We start from the raw sequence: 12,552 nt of genomic DNA, 5'->3' as shown, positions 1-12,552 counted from the left end.
GTTTTTATTGAGGTAGAGCATTTATGTACTCAAAATCAAGCTCTTGGAAAATGATGTAAATCTATATGTATTTGTGTCCTACATTTTCCTTATTATTATGGGGAAAGAGTTAATGCATTTTTCTTTAGGCCTGTTTGCTTTATGAAACTGCTTGACACTTGTAAAATAAGAATATACTGTATACCCACAGAGTTTTCTGATTGCTATTGTTACATTTACTAATTTCCAAGTTGTTTTTATATGAACATACATATATAACCTCCTGTTTTTACAGACAATTGAAATGATTGAGAAGGAACAGAGGGAAGTTGAAAGAAGACCTATCACAAAAATTACTCACAAAGGAGAAATAGAAATTGAAAGTGAAACGCCAATGAAAGAACAAGAAGTTATGGAAATTCAGGTAGAAAACAAAACCGTAAACAGAACACTTTACAACCATTTTATCCATGAACCAAGTATGCTATGTATTAAGATCTGAAAGACATTAGGTCTGTTTTGAGTTTAATTTTTCTTTTATTCCTACTGACTTTCACTTACTGTCTTGGTGTGTTTTTTTCCACATTGTGTCCATGATCAGATGATGAATTCAAACGACAGTAGAAAATACTCTAAATCTTTTGTGAAGAAACATATATATAGGAATAACTATGCATTTTTTTAAATGTATTTATAGATTTTGTGATAGTCTCTTAGGTTACAGAGACTTGATAATTTCTAGGTTATAGACCTGAAGAGAGAATTTTGTCTGAAGGAAAGAAAACACCATAAATAAAGCGAAGGAATGTGAACAGAAATATTAGGAAAATTAACAGCTAACTAAAAAAGCTAACTGAAATGTTTTGTCTTTCCTTAGGAACCTAATATGCTAAAGATGTTTGAGAAGACAGAGGAAGCTGACAAAGATAAAGAAGGAAATGAATCTGCAACTCCAGACACCACAAGTCAACACAAAAATCATCTCTTCGATCTTAACTGCAAAATCTGCATAGGTAATTTTGAGCTCATTTATTTAAATGCATCATGCACCAAGGCAGACAATAAAATCCTGGTTATGAGTCTATATGCATATGCTGTCATTGATTTGCAATAGAAATCATAGACTGGCTTGGGTTGGAAGGGACCTTAAAGATCATCTAGTTCCAACCCCCCTGCCATGGGCAGGGACACCTTCCATTAGATCAGGTTGCCCAGGACCTCATCCAGCCTGGTCTTGAATATCTCCAGGGATAGGGCATATTGGAGCAAATAATACATTTATCATATCACACTGCAATGGTATATTGTATTTTAGGTTCATCTTCCTTGTCTACAGAAGAAGTCCACTTTGTGTATTTAATAAAACAAACAAAATTCTACTTCATTTTCTGCAGGTCGAATGGCACCACCTACTGATGATATTTCTGCAAAAAAAGTGAAAGTGTCTGTTGGAGTTGCACGGAAACAATCAGACAATGAAGCGGAGAGCATTGCAGATGCACTTTCTTCAACATCATGTATTTTAGCTTCAGAATTATTGGAAGATGATAAGCAAGACTTATCCAAATCATTCTCACCTCTCCCAAAGTAATATAAACTGAAAATTCAGTATTTTTAATGAAACACATTATTTGTATTGTTAGCATATTACAACTAACATTAATTTTTTGATGGCGTTTCATAGCCTGTTTGTATAGTGGAAGTAGTACACCTCTTGTTAGGATTGGGGTTATTTGCTGCAGTACATAATGCTATTCATTTATGTAAATAATGCTGCATATATTGTGATTACAAACTTCTAATTCTCGTATTTCCTTCTGGGGAAAATAAGCTACCTTATATTTTCTGGTACAAAGATACCTAAAAAGATATGTGGGTTTCTATTAAAAAGGTCAGAGTATAGATTTCATACTGTATTGTGCTATTAAGGGACATAATATTTACAGTGCTACAATCAAAAACGTGTGTGTGTTTGTGCATATGTAATGTTAGGGACTTTGGGGTTGCTCTGGATAGACCGATGAAAATGATAAACCAGCCTTGTTACAAATCTCAAAAAAATAACTAGCACTTAAAAGTTTTGCCCAAATGAACTGTGAGTATTCAGTACTGTTGCCTTACAGTTAGCACTGATATGCATGGTCTTTATTAGGGTTGTTAAGACTAGAGATCTTCTTCTCAGTGTGAGAACCTGGAACTGAAGTTAGGCCATCCTTCTCACCTATTTTCTCATCAGTGGTGTTCTGTGCTGTCTGTGCTCTCCACAAAAAAAAAGGGCAAAGATGGAGAAATCTCATTTGTTCCCAATACAGTGGATTTTTTTTTTCAGTCTTGTTTTTTCCAGGCATCTTCCTTGCTTGTTGTGCTGGATTGTTTTTGTTCTGTCATCATCACATCCCTCTCTCCTGCCTGCCCTACGTCTTTTGTTGTTACCTTGCAGATTTTGTTATTGTTTACAAATACTTCCTGCACCCCATCTAGAAGCCAAGCAACAACTCCTCATTTGCCCCTTTGTAGTTAATGATTATTTTTATTTTATGCTTTGCTGTGTTACAGAATGCTTTTGTCTTGTGGCTGCTTATGTTGTTAGCAATGTTACATTTCTAAAAAAAATGTATGTACTGTTTCCTGTTACACAGTTCCTATGTGGTGTTTTTTTTTTTTTTTTTTTTTTTCCGGTTGTGGTAAGGTAAGGAAATACTATTTATATTGTGCTTAGTATGCATTTTCATTATGGTGTGCACCAGGCTACAGTCAGGTCTGGTACAAGTGATACTTAGAGAATAGTCATTATAATGTTGAGTTAATGTAGGAAGGATTTTCATATGAAAGAAGAATAGTTTATCTTTCAATATTTCCAGCCATGTCAGACTGTGTATTTTGGGATGCTGATAGCATCCCAAAGCAAATGACGAAAAGCAGCATCAATAATTTCTAAGCCTGTTGTCTTACTCTCTTTAAGATGAAAATGTGGTAGCTATTCTTGAATACATGGGTTTTGTAGATCCCTTCTGTTGGAGGATTTTTTCTCTTTATTCCTTGCCATCCCCTTTTTTCCTTGGCTTGTAATTTAGCCAGTCTATCAGTATGGGTTTTGCTGTGTTTGCTGTCAGCTCTCTTCATTTTCTTCCACTCTCTCTCTGCTCTCTGCTACTTGCTAAAGGCAAATCGCAATTTATAAGGCTGTATTTTCTGGTTTCAAAGAGATGTTTCTAGAAAAACATTGACTCTCAGTTATTTAGAATTGACCAGAGTACATGCTGAAATTCAGCCTTTATCAGAGCAGTGTGATCCTTCACCAAGGGCAGTGGACTTTGAATCTTCAGCAAATTACTCTAAAAACAAAGAAGTAATTTCTAGTGTAGACAGAAAGAAACATTGGTTATTGTGTTATTATTGCAGCACAGTGCTTGTTACTAGTGAGTGGCTAGCTTAACACTGCTGGTAGCATGCCTAGAGTATTTTAATAAATACGAGTTCGGAAATAATTAAATATATCTGTAATCTAAAATATTAGTTGTAATCTTCTTGGTGAGGAAACCCCCAGGATGAAAAACCCTCTCCTGTGAAATTATTCAAGTCTTCCAGTTTATTTATTGCAACTGCTTTCTTTTAAAGTGTGTGTGAGGAAATGTTTCCTTGTGCAGGTGATGACATTGGAATTGGGAAGAGGTGCTTGCAGAGCTTGTAGATGTGATGCATGAGTGAGAGCAGCTAGACTGTGGGCCAGTGAAAAGGAAGGGGAAAGCAGATAGGTGGTGGGAAGACAGTGTTGCAACCAAAAGCAAGAGCTTGGAAAGCAAGGTGAAGATAGGCCAGCAGTTAGTATGTCATCTTCCCTCCCTCCCTCCCAGTGACAGGAGAAGATCTTAATTTCTGCATGCTCAAATGACAAGAGTAGTTAACTAATGTGATGGTCCTTCATGTAACACATCTACTCCTCCAGGAGAGAAATAGGACTGTCTGCCTATCTCTTTTCATGGACCCTCAAGTATGCTTAACTGAAAAATAAAATTCTTAATGATAGGTAATTTGTTTTACAGAGAAAGGTGATTATTTACCTGATCTGATGTGTCACATTCTAAACAGTGTTGTCTTTTCTTTTTTTTTCTTTTTTTTTTTTTTTTTTTTCAGATCAGAAACACCTGGTACTGTAGAGTGTGAAAGTCTGTTTCTGGCACGCCTGAATTTCATCTGGAAGGGTTTCATCAACATGCCTTCTGTGGCAAAGTTTGTTATTAAGGCTTATCCAGTTTCTGGCTCTTTTGAGTATTTGACAGAGGTATTTACATTTCTTGCAAAGAATGAACAATTCATTTATTAACTTTAGTGGCTTGTTTACCTTAGACTAATAATAGTATAATGATGAAAGGCAATGAAGCATGATTGCTATACTGAGTAAAATACTTGTGGGAAGAAATAGGCTAGGTAAGGTTTATATGTATTTATAAGTAAAGTATTTCTCCCTACGTGGACCCACAGTTCATCAGGACTCAAATTCTCTGAATCCCTGAAATGTTTAAGATGTTTAGTTCTCATGTTTCTTGAGGATGAATAGCAGTATTTCGAGAGCTGGCTTCATAAATGTTGAATTGTTTTTAGTTTATTATGGAGCATCTTCTATATTACAAATTATCAGGGAAAGGCAGGACAAAATTTGCTACTGAAATAATCATCTCAGTGGCATCTGTTTTCTGAATTAGAGGTTGGAAAGTGAATGATCAGTTTTTAATTCAAAGCAATAAACAAGTCAGACACCTCTTTTCCAAAAATAGATACTATTGGTGGTTTCTTTTAACATTACACGAAGTCTCATTTTCTGCAGTAAAAACCTGCATAACAGGAATTGTATTTTTGCCAATCTGGTGGCAGTTGTATTTCTAATCTCCATTGTAAGACTAAATTGTCCTTTAAATATATATATATATATATATATAATAATCATCATCATATACTATGATAATTATATATAATAATTATATATAATAATTACATACTCTAATAATAATACTATAATAATAATAATATATATATGTAGTATTCAATATCTGAGAGGCAGGAAATGGATGCAACTGCTTTTAACAGTTGTCTTTGCAGGATACAATAAAGATCAAAATCTCATATAAGGCAAAGTGTTACTTCTCACCAGTGACACAGGAAGCATCAGCTGTCTAATTAAATGGTGTTAAGTCTTCTATTAATGTGCTTATCTTTACTTGGCTGTAAATCTTCAGTGTAGTGCAGGGCATACCCTTTAGCACATGTACTTTGCATAGGTCTTCTGCTTTACTTCAAAATGACTGTTTTTCATAAGTTGTTCTGAAATTATTCTGGAAGTCTGTTTAAGTCACTGGTGAATAGTGAACTCAGTAGTATCTGAGAAAAATCTTTGTCTATACACGTCCATGAGTAGGTTGCATTTTTTTCTCATGATTAAGATTTTGAAAGCTTGTTGTATTCTTTGATAGGTGTAGGGCTTTCATAACAGTTTAATTTTAAAGATAACTTGTTTTTACAGAGCACAGTTGTGTTTACAGTTAGTGTTACTGAAATAAATGGTTTTGGAAGAAGGTGTAGATGAACAGCATTGAGTGATAACTAATTTATTACTAATTATTGATCGTGCACTGAAAATCTTAATACAAATACACAAAATCTAAATGTAATTTACTTTTTTCTACTGTTGTAATTTCTACTGACATTTAAAAATTAGAATTTAAGAACTATAAAAAATATGTTTTGAATATATGAAACAAATATGTTGGATTCTGATTTCTGTTGTCATTTCTCATAGGATTTACCTGATAGTATTCAAGTAGGTGGCAGGATATCTCCTCACACTGTCTGGGAGTATGTAGAAAAAATCAAAGCTTCAGGGACCAAGGTAAGAAATCTTATATATTGAAGGCTTGCTTCTTAACCTACATCCTGTTTACCCTAGATATCTTTTTCTACTGGGACATTTGCAAAATACCTAGCAGTTTAAGGATAACTCATGGTTACATTATATGGGATGGGTGGCAGCTGGTGGCATTTGTTTTCTTTCTGTCTAACCTCAATTGGTTAGTTGTTGTTCTAGAACACTTATATTTCTCTGCAACACAGACAACTTCATATGTCTCAACTGTTACTTTCTAGTTTCTGTACTGTTAGAGTATGTAAAACCACCTTAGTGGCCCAAGATGGACTTGTACCACTCTGTGCAGGTTGTCCTTCTGCTGGAGAGCCCCAGACTAGGCACAGTTCTCCAGCTGCTGTCTCACAAGTGCTGAATAGAAAGGAACAATTGTTTCCCTTAACCTGCTGGCTGCTGTGGTTCTGACACCTAGTATTGCAGTTGGCTTTCTGTGCAGCATGGGTGTGTTGCTGGTTCATATTCAGCTTGCCCACCAGGACCCACACATCCTTTTATGCCATGCTGCTTCCTAGCCTGTCCTGATTCCTGGGGATACTCCATCTAAAGGTGCAACATTTTGCATTTTCCTTGGCTGATGTTCATGAGGTTCTGGTCAACCTGCTAAGGTCCCTCTGAAGAGCAGCCTGCCCTTTGGCACATCAGCCACTGTCCCTAATCAGGTGTCATCTTGGTTTTGCAGAGTCTCCTGTTGCATCTTCCTGGTCATTAAGTCATTAAACAGCATCAGCCCCAGCGTCAACTACTGAGCTGCGTTTTAGGCGTAATTCTGGGATTTGGATGCTGGTCTTGCTTTAGTATTAATTAATATCTCAGGCATGAAAGACAATACAAGGCAATTTTTTCTAGTAATGTTAAGCATTAGGGAGGGGAATAATTTAGGGAAGCATGCCAGCTTGCACTTAAGCTTGTTATTTTGCAGGCTGATAAAAGTTAGCTTGTCATAGAGTAATTTATTTAAATTCTAAATGCTTTTTGTTTGCTTTTTCCATATGCTTTAATTACTTCTGACCTTGTCTCTACTCCTGTTTCCTCTGTTCTCTGCATTTCTGGGGAGACGCTTTCTTTTCTTCTTTGAACTATGCCTTTAAATGAAGAATAGTAATTAAAACAATTGAAATTTCATTATATATATATATATATATCTTTTTTTTTCTCTTTTTGTAAACAGGAAATCTGTGTAGTTCGCTTTACCCCTGTTACTGAAGAGGATCAGATATCCTATGCTTTGTTGTTTGCATATTTCAGCAGTAGAAAACGTTACGGTGTAGCTGCCAATAACATGAAGCAAGTGAAAGATTTGTATCTCATCCCATTAGGTTCTTCAGATAAAGTCCCACATCATCTTGTGCCTTTTGATGGGCCTGGTAAGTACAGCATGGAATTTGGAACTTTATTATTGTAGCCCTTCTTATATAAGCTTATAACAGAAGAGAAAAGATAATTTACAAAGATAGTTAATGACTTCTTGAGAAACAACAGTTATTCTGTTGAAACATGTCATGATTTTTCCAGTATTATATTTGTTTTCTTGAAAAGACACTAATTTCCAATTTTAAGACTATTCCGATAATTAAATGTACTGTTGCTGAAAAAAATAACTGAATAATTTTGTTTTATGTTTTATTGCATACTTCCTCTAACCCAGGTTTCTTTGTGGTTACTATCTCAGAAAATTCAGTGACACAGGTAACCTTTGATAGTAATCCTACTGAGAGCCAAGTTGATACTGTAACTTAAAAACAGTATTTTTTTATTATTTGAAATATACTCGCTCCTTTTTTTTCCTTTCACTTGAAATGTTCCAAACATTTTAAAAAGGGAAGGGGAAAGAAAAACAGACACAAAAAGTTTAAAAACAGATGGGCAAGAAATAAAAAGCTCCTGAAATGTTTGTCATTTGTTGCTTACACCTGAGTTCTTGAGCTCTTTTGTGTCAATTTATTTTGGTTATTAAAAAATTTGCAGATGATTTCATTTTAGATAGGCAGGGATGAAACTAAGATGGGATAAGCTACAAGTCATCATTTTCTTTGCAATACCCTAAATTAGACAGAACAAATTGCATAGGGAAGAGAGAATAGTAGACATTGAACCATGGTGCCCTTCTGGAATGAGGGAAGCATTTTGGAAAGTCAGTCTTAGTCAAACCTTTGAGGAAATGCATCCAACACAAATTGATTACAAGACTTCATAGTTGCAAGTGTTATATTATTATTTTTCTGTTGTTCTTTGCTCTCACTTAGACTAAAATAGTGTTTAACTTTTTTTTTTTTTTTCTTACATGACTATATGTCCTTTATAACAGTCTTGTGTTCTGTATTTGGAAGTTATACTGGGTGATAAAGTATTTAAAGCAATTTTAATTTGCAATGGTTGAAGGCATAATTTTCATGTTGGAAATTGTTTTGATTATAAATATTGTTTGTTCTGCTTAATGATGGAAATCTCAAATGTCATAAAGTGTATAATTTCTATAATATATAAGTATGTGGGTTATTTTTGTTAAAAATGATTGCCTTAACCAAAACATGAGTAGATGATAATTTGCTGTTACAATTTTGTGCAGGGATTGAATTGCATCGACCAAATTTATTACTGGGATTGATAATTCGGCAGAAAATGAAGAGACAGATTACTGCTGTAGCAAGTGTTACTAGTAGTTTTGTGGATGAAGCTTCTGAAAGTACCTTGAGTAGCTTGCCGCCAGAGAAGAAAAGCAAGCCAAACAAACCTGAGGTCTCTCATAATGAGCTGGTACTAGAAGAAGAAGAGGAAAATGATTTTTTTAATTCCTTCACAGCAGTGCTACACAAGCAGAGAAACAAACCTCAGCAATCTAATACAGATGATCTTTCAGCAGTAATTGAACCATTGGTGGAAAGTACAAAACATGAACCACCAAAGCCTCTCCGATTTCTTCCTGGAGTCTTGGTTGGGTGGGAGAATCAGCCTTCCACGCTGGAGCTAGCAAATAAACCATTGCCAGTGGATGATATTCTTCAAAGCCTGTTGGGTACAACAGGGCAGGCATATGAACAAAGTAAGCCGGAGAAGAGTCCCAGTGAAGACATACCTTTATTAAATGAACAAACAACTTCAAATGAAGAAAATATGGATGTTGCTGAAGTAACTACTGAAGTTAGTGAGACAAAGGCTAGTTCAGATGATACACAAGAATCCACTAATGCTACTGCACCTGGGGATGCAGCAGTTATAGGGACCTCAAGTTCTGCAAGGAGTGCTGGAACTTTGATAGGACTTAGTCTAAAGGGAAAGCCTCCTGATGTCTCTACAGAAGCATTTTTAGCAAATTTATCTGCTCAGTCACAGAATAAAGAAACTGAAGAAAGTAAAGAAAATGATTCAAAGCGGCAATTGCCTGACAAAGATAATACTGCACAGGAAATTAGAAAGACAACAAATTCCAACTTTTCTTCTTCATCAAGTGCAGGAAAAAAAAACGAGAACAATGGTAATGCAAGCTCTGCTGAAGGTGCCACTGCTAATACTTCTAAATCGCCACAATTTATTAACCTTAAGAGAGACCCCCGACAGGCAGCTGGACGAAGCCAGCAGACTAGTGCTTCAGAAAACAAGGAAGGGGATGTTAGCAAAAATGAAGACCGACAGAATGTTTCAGGAAACGAACAAATGGAACAAGAGAATAAATCTTCTGGAGAAATGGGATTAAACTTGTATCAAACTGATGCACAAACAAATGAGATGCAGTGCAGTTCAACTGCAACAAAAGCAGATAATGCAAGTGCATCGCAAGCAGAAGATACCAAACAGTCCCAGGAAGATGCACTGATGCAAAACATTGAAACAGTAAACTCATTTAGAAGAGGACCAGCAGCAACTTCATCTCATTTTGAAGCTGAAAATTCTTCTCGTTCAGAGTTTATGTCCAAAGTCCCAAGCCCTGGCAGCTTCTCATCTGTTAGACCTCCACAACAGAATTTTCAGCATCCTAAGTCTAACCCACCTGGATTTCAGTTTCAGGCTCCTACACCTCATAACTTTCCTCCACAAACCAACCCTATGTTTGGATTTCCTCCTCATTTACCACCTCCACTTCTTCCTCCTCCAGGCTTTGGCTTTCCTCAAAATCCGATGATGCCATGGCCACCTGTAGCTCATTTATCAGGTCAGCCACCACACTATGCTGGACCCATTGCACAAGGGCTACCAGTGCCTCACAAACAATCCAGATATTTGGGGCCAGAAAATTTTTTTCAGAGTAAAGACAGTAGGAGACCAGAAAGACGTCATAGCGATCCTTGGGGCAGACAAGAACAGCAATTGGAGAGAGGGTTCAGTAGAGGAAAAAATGATCAACACAGACAAAGGTTTTATAGTGACTCTCAGCACCAAAAGAAAGAAAGACAAGAAAAAGAGTGGAACAATGAAAAATACTGGGAGCAAGATTCTGAAAGAAACAGACGCAGAGACAGAAACCAGGAAAAAGAGAGAGAGAGAAAGAGTAGAGAGGAAGGACATAGAGACAAAGAAAAATTGCGACTTCCACACAGTGATAGGGGTGCTGATGGAAAATGCCCCAGAGAGACTAGAAATCCAGAAAAAAAGACGGAAAAGCCTAAGACGGAGGAGCAGGATCAAGAAAAAGATAAGGAGAGGGAGAAAAGTAAAGAGAAGCATAGAGAACGAGAAAGTGAAAAGAACAGAGATAGACATAGGGACCACAGTGACAGAACTAAAAGCAAAAGGTAAAAAGATGCAGGCAGTCTTTTAAAATCCTATTTAAATAAACTGTTAGATTAATGTCGTAAAACTTTGTATAAAAAAAAAAAAAAAAAAGCCTGCTAGGATTGTGCCATCTTTTTTATTCAGTGTTGGTGTTTTGCAGAAACAAGTCTGTGTTTTGGTACCACTCAGTGTACCAATACTCATCCTTTTTTTCATTATACCAACTATCGCTAGAAGTAGGAGTTTAATATTTTTAAAGATTTTACATTGCTGTATATTCAAAATTTTAAAGATTTCTTTTATTAATATGCAATAAAGGCTTAGAAATTTTCTTAGCTGATAAAGTTGGCTTTAGTCAAGTCTGCAATATAGTCGCTGCCTTTGGTAATTTGTGTTCTCTTCTGTTTTAAGATGCTCTGATAATTTTAAAGATGAATTTCATACGATAACCTTCTTTTTAAATTGCACTCTTTTTAAGGATTGTAGCAAAGCCTCAGAATCCACACATACTACAACAAAATATAATATGCTCGGCGATGTGAAGAGTTTTTTAAATTATTCAGTAGTACAATAAAATAATTCAAGTGTATTTCATCAGTTTTTCAAGTATTTCCTAAGCATCTAAAGCAGTTTGTGACCAGAAATTGGAAGGCTGAGCTGCTCAATTGTTATTGCTTTAAACTGCACTTGTTTTAATAAGAAAGCATTTTTAACCTAAGTTCTTGAAAATATGATTTGTGGTAGTTGATTCATTTCTCCCACCACTTTCCATGCTTCAAAAACTTGAATACCTAAGCTTGTACATTATTTTGTGTTTTGCTATCCTTTTTACTGTAAAATGTAAATATTTTAAGGGATATTTTGATTCTAAAATGATAAAACTTTCTCACATACTGTGTGTGTTTGTTTTCATAGGTGTGACACTGTAGGCTAAATGAATATAGCAGGCTAAGTTGTACAATGCCACACTGGTTTTATGCTTCATGGTTAAGTCATTCCGAGTTTTGGGGGGGTGAAGAGAGGGGAGAAAGGCAGAGGGAAGTTTGTACCATTGGGACTTGTAGTAAATTGACTGCCATCCATTGCAAAAACCAAAAGCCAGAAAAAAAGGAAAAAAAAAGAAGAAAATCTGAATACAAACTAAAATCTCCTGCTCTTACCCTTCCTTAAATACCCCGGTCATTTTGTCAAGTCTGTTAGAAACAAGAAAAACATTCCATTATGTAAACCAAAAATTAGGTTTATTGTTCTGTTTCTCAGTGTTCTGTTTTTTATTTTGAGTACATTACCTTATGTATGGACATCGCATTTTGCACTTTGCTGTAGAAAAGCCTCTTCTTTTTCAGAAGGTCTTTCCAGTCTAACAACACACAAATAACTGTTCATTTTCATTATGGATGTATTTTAAAGTAAAATTTCATTTGGGTACCCTACAGATAGATTCACAGTCAAATCAACTAAAATAAAAATCTTGCACCAAATGAAGGGGGCAGTAGCTTTTTATTCAGTGATGTTTCTTAGCTTCATAATTGAGAAGATTCTTAAGGGAAAAATTCTCTGTTAGTAACCAGAAGCAATATTTATCCTTCTGAGTTTTGTAGTGTGATAAAATGACATTAAATTAACCTTTTTCAAATTAATTCCAAGGTCTTTATAGCAGTAGTGCCATCAATTGTATCAGGGAGTAATATGCACGTGTTGTGTTGCTTAAACACTTACCCCAGTGTTCTTTAGATATAAAACTGCACCACAACCTTGGTTTGTGTTTGGAATCCATTTTAAATCAGTAGCTCTGCTCGTGAAGATTTTCTTTTGACTTGTCCAAAGGTGCTCTAAAAATAAACTGTTAGTGGTGAAAATCGCAGCTGCCTGCTCTGAAGAGAATGGGAGTGTTTTCTGTCAGCATTACCAGAAGCATTTTGTTTGGAAAGAGTAAGTAAACATTTCCC

General features: G+C 35.7%; 1 protein-coding gene across 8 annotated transcripts in view; it reads left to right on the top strand.

Annotated features, from left to right (window-relative positions):
• The window catches only part of PHF3 (PHD finger protein 3), a 53,405-nt gene extending 41,321 nt beyond the window's left edge, over window positions 1–12,084 (top strand). For all 8 annotated transcript variants that reach the window (XM_035323164.1, XM_035323163.1, XM_035323170.1 and 5 more), the window contains 7 exons: window positions 275–403; window positions 857–992; window positions 1,374–1,566; window positions 4,114–4,261; window positions 5,774–5,863; window positions 7,065–7,260; window positions 8,463–12,084. In XM_035323164.1, coding sequence (XP_035179055.1) covers window positions 275–403; window positions 857–992; window positions 1,374–1,566; window positions 4,114–4,261; window positions 5,774–5,863; window positions 7,065–7,260; window positions 8,463–10,627 — 3,057 coding nt within the window. In that variant the 3' untranslated portion in view covers window positions 10,628–12,084. The remainder of the gene's footprint in view (window positions 1–274; window positions 404–856; window positions 993–1,373; window positions 1,567–4,113; window positions 4,262–5,773; window positions 5,864–7,064; window positions 7,261–8,462) is intronic.
• The last annotated feature ends 468 nt before the right edge of the window (window positions 12,085–12,552 follow it).

Source organism: Oxyura jamaicensis, chromosome 3 (assembly GCF_011077185.1).
Source record: "Oxyura jamaicensis isolate SHBP4307 breed ruddy duck chromosome 3, BPBGC_Ojam_1.0, whole genome shotgun sequence".
NCBI lineage: Eukaryota > Metazoa > Chordata > Aves > Anseriformes > Anatidae > Oxyura > Oxyura jamaicensis.
This window is presented reverse-complemented; position numbering and strand designations above follow the sequence as displayed.